The 2,949-nt window shown below is 40.1% G+C and overlaps 1 protein-coding gene across 1 annotated transcript in view; it reads right to left on the bottom strand.

Annotated features, from left to right (window-relative positions):
- myo10l1 (myosin X, like 1) overlaps positions 1 to 2,949 on the bottom strand; it is a 42,983-nt gene that overhangs the window by 15,878 nt on the left and 24,156 nt on the right. Inside the window, exons 4-5 of the mRNA XM_035673679.1 lie at positions 1,874 to 2,061; positions 258 to 392 (exon numbers count right to left, since the gene is read on the bottom strand). Coding sequence (XP_035529572.1) covers positions 258 to 392; positions 1,874 to 2,061 — 323 coding nt within the window. The remainder of the gene's footprint in view (positions 1 to 257; positions 393 to 1,873; positions 2,062 to 2,949) is intronic.

Genomic DNA, 2,949 nt, shown 5'->3' with positions numbered 1-2,949 from the left:
GAATATCTTTGGGTTTTGGACCTTGAATTTGTAAAAACAAGCTCCTTGGAAACTGTGATAGGCATTTTTTTGTAACCTATTTTGTTGTTTTCTATTGTAAAACTTAAAACTTTGTCCATGATGTTTTCTCTTATAAAACTTGACCTGGATTTCTTTCGAATGACTTCAGACCACTTGTCCCAGTAGACTTACGACAGCTATGGTAGCGAAAGTAAAGGAACAGGAGTGTGTTTCTTCTTCATTTTACTCATTGGTACCTGCTCTGTACGATGGCCTGCTCCACTCGTGTACTTTTCTCTGATGGAGGAGTCCCGGCTGATTTCTGGCTCATCATGGACAAGAACTGAAGCAACAATTTAGTGCTCTCCGTCTTTCCTGCCCCTGATTCACCACTGGAGTACACACACACACACACAACCCAATTCAATTAAATACACTGTGACCTTCTGCGACATTCCCATATCTCAAACCGGTCTGGTCGTTTAATTGATATTGAGTTTTGATAGCTTCAGAGATATTGCATTAGCTCCCAGTCTATCTCAATCAGGATACCAAGTGAAACAAAGCCTGAGTGTAATTGAAAGCACGATGAGATGTCTGACCCTACAACCAGATCGAGCCAGTTCGCCAAGCAGACCAGGAGGCGGTTAATCAACCTCATCCAAAATGCAACCTCTGGTTCACCCTCTAGTACTTCTTCATCCGATTCCACATCTGGTTATTTGGGATTGACTCTTTGAACTTAATCTTTGCTCCGCCTCTACTCCCTAAACACCCACTGAAATCAATACGTCTGAACATGGAGTGCTGGTCTCCTTCCTTCAGCCTTCACCTTGATTTTTATGAACTTTCATTTTCTAAATGTCTCTGCATGGGCTTTCAAAGACCATTAATATATTCAAGTGCTCTAATATTAATGATGTAAGGGAGATAAAGAGTATTTGCACTATTGATTAAATTAATCAGATTGTCATGAACATTTCTGAAGATATTTTAGTCTCCTAAAGAAGCTTCCTGAGCCTCCATCTGGTCTCACAATCTGGGAAATATTCCTCTTGACCAACACCAAAATCCATGACGATCTGTAATAACATTATATTAATCTGCATGGTAGTTGGTTGTGAGCATGTAAACAAGAAGTGAATCAGAAATCCACTTAGATCAGCCATAAATATTTAGATTGGTGTAAATTGTATTTCCCTATTTTTGAGAGAAGCAGTAATTCAGACACATCCCAGAGCTGAGCAAAAATATAGGCTAAGCTCACTCTTAAAATGTTGAGAAATACAGTTATTTGCTTCCTTGCAGCGAGTTAGATGGACAACTAGTCTCATGTCTGTAAAGTAAATAGGAAACTAAAGCTAGCAGCCGGTTGGCTTAGCTTAAAATAAACACTGGACAGCTACAGGCTCTGTGCAAAGGTGACAAAAACCACCTACCAGCATTTCCAAAGCTCACAAATTAACACATTATATCTTATTAGTTAAAAAAGTGCAGTGAAAAAAAACAACATTTTGTGTTTTTGTAGGGACTAACCAAACAAATATATCTCCTTGTTTCGGGTCTTTATGATAATCTAGCTAACTGTCTCCTGGCAGTTGCTTTATATTTACAGATTAGGAGTGGATAAGACAGACATTCTGCATTCACAGACAAGTGTGTATCTGGAAGTAGGGCAGTGGCAATTGTTGGGTTTTCTAAAAACAGAACTTCCCTCTCACCTAAAGCATGTCGGGATTGCTTGCCTGTAATAGAGGGCTTAAAAGTTGGATGGGTCGCTTGGGAGATTGGGAGACTGATACATGGAGAAGTCGTAAATTACAGGTAAACTTCTATATTTATCAAAACAGCCTCCTCCATGGTTGAAACTCACCTGATGAGGACACATTGGCTGTCGTGGCGTTTCCAGATGCAGCGGTAGCATTCATTGGCCACGGCAAAGATGTGCGGAGGGAGCTCCCCTAGATGGTGCTTGGAGTACAGATCCACCCTCTCTGTGTCATACAGACCTGGGATCTGCTTGTAGGGGTTGACGGCTGCCAGGATGCTGCCAATATTAGTCTAAAAAGAGTGAAAAAGTGACATTTCAGGTTCTGTCTCTATATTTTTTTTTACTTTTCTTTTGTTGTCAGCTTTTTCCACATGCAGAAGCATTGACACACACCTAACAAGCTCTCAGGAATGCATACAGAACACAAATATGTGCAATTTCAAAGCATCCTTGTGTTGATATTAATCTGGATTGAAGGATAAGGGAACACAGCAGGGTGCAGATCTGAGAGTGGGAGTGACGAGTGACAAATCGCCAGATATTTATTAGAAAGCTGAGGTCAAATCAGTGTGAAGATGGAGGAGGGAGGCTAGATTTATATTTTCAAGTGTTTGTGCTGAGACAGTCACCTTGGTTTCTATCCTTTTGCACTAGAAACTTCAGGTCAGCATGGCTTCCATCGTGTCATATTACCCCGTCTGTGCAGTTTGTGAACTACACACATAAAACTGTGCTGAAGGACACATAAAAGCATGAACACACAGTGACACAGAAAGCTGACCTACACAGGGTAAATTCTTATGATCAGCTTAAGGGAAATCCGTGTATGGACAATATTTCATCATCTAGATTAGGTCACACCCAGGGAGGCCGTTATTGGTCTGCTGTCTGGTAATCTTTCAGGTTTTCCGGCATTCCAAACGTCTGACTTTTAACTCACCATAAATGTGATCAAAATGCACTCGTTTTTGTCCTTGATTTTAATTAATTGATCTCAATACCCATTCTATAAGCTCAAACAGAGATTATCGTCCTTTCGGTTTTATGGACATCATCTTATGCATCTATTCATTACAGATGTACACATAAACAAATTAGTGCAGCAATTCATTACTCTTGTGATTATTGAGTAAATTATGGGATCTGAGAAAGACAGCAGAGATAGATAGATAGATAGA

This window comes from Morone saxatilis, unplaced genomic scaffold (assembly GCF_004916995.1).
Source record: "Morone saxatilis isolate NCDOM2014 unplaced genomic scaffold, NCSU_SB_2.0 Contig3, whole genome shotgun sequence".
In the NCBI taxonomy this organism is placed as follows: domain Eukaryota; kingdom Metazoa; phylum Chordata; class Actinopteri; family Moronidae; genus Morone; species Morone saxatilis.
This window is presented reverse-complemented; position numbering and strand designations above follow the sequence as displayed.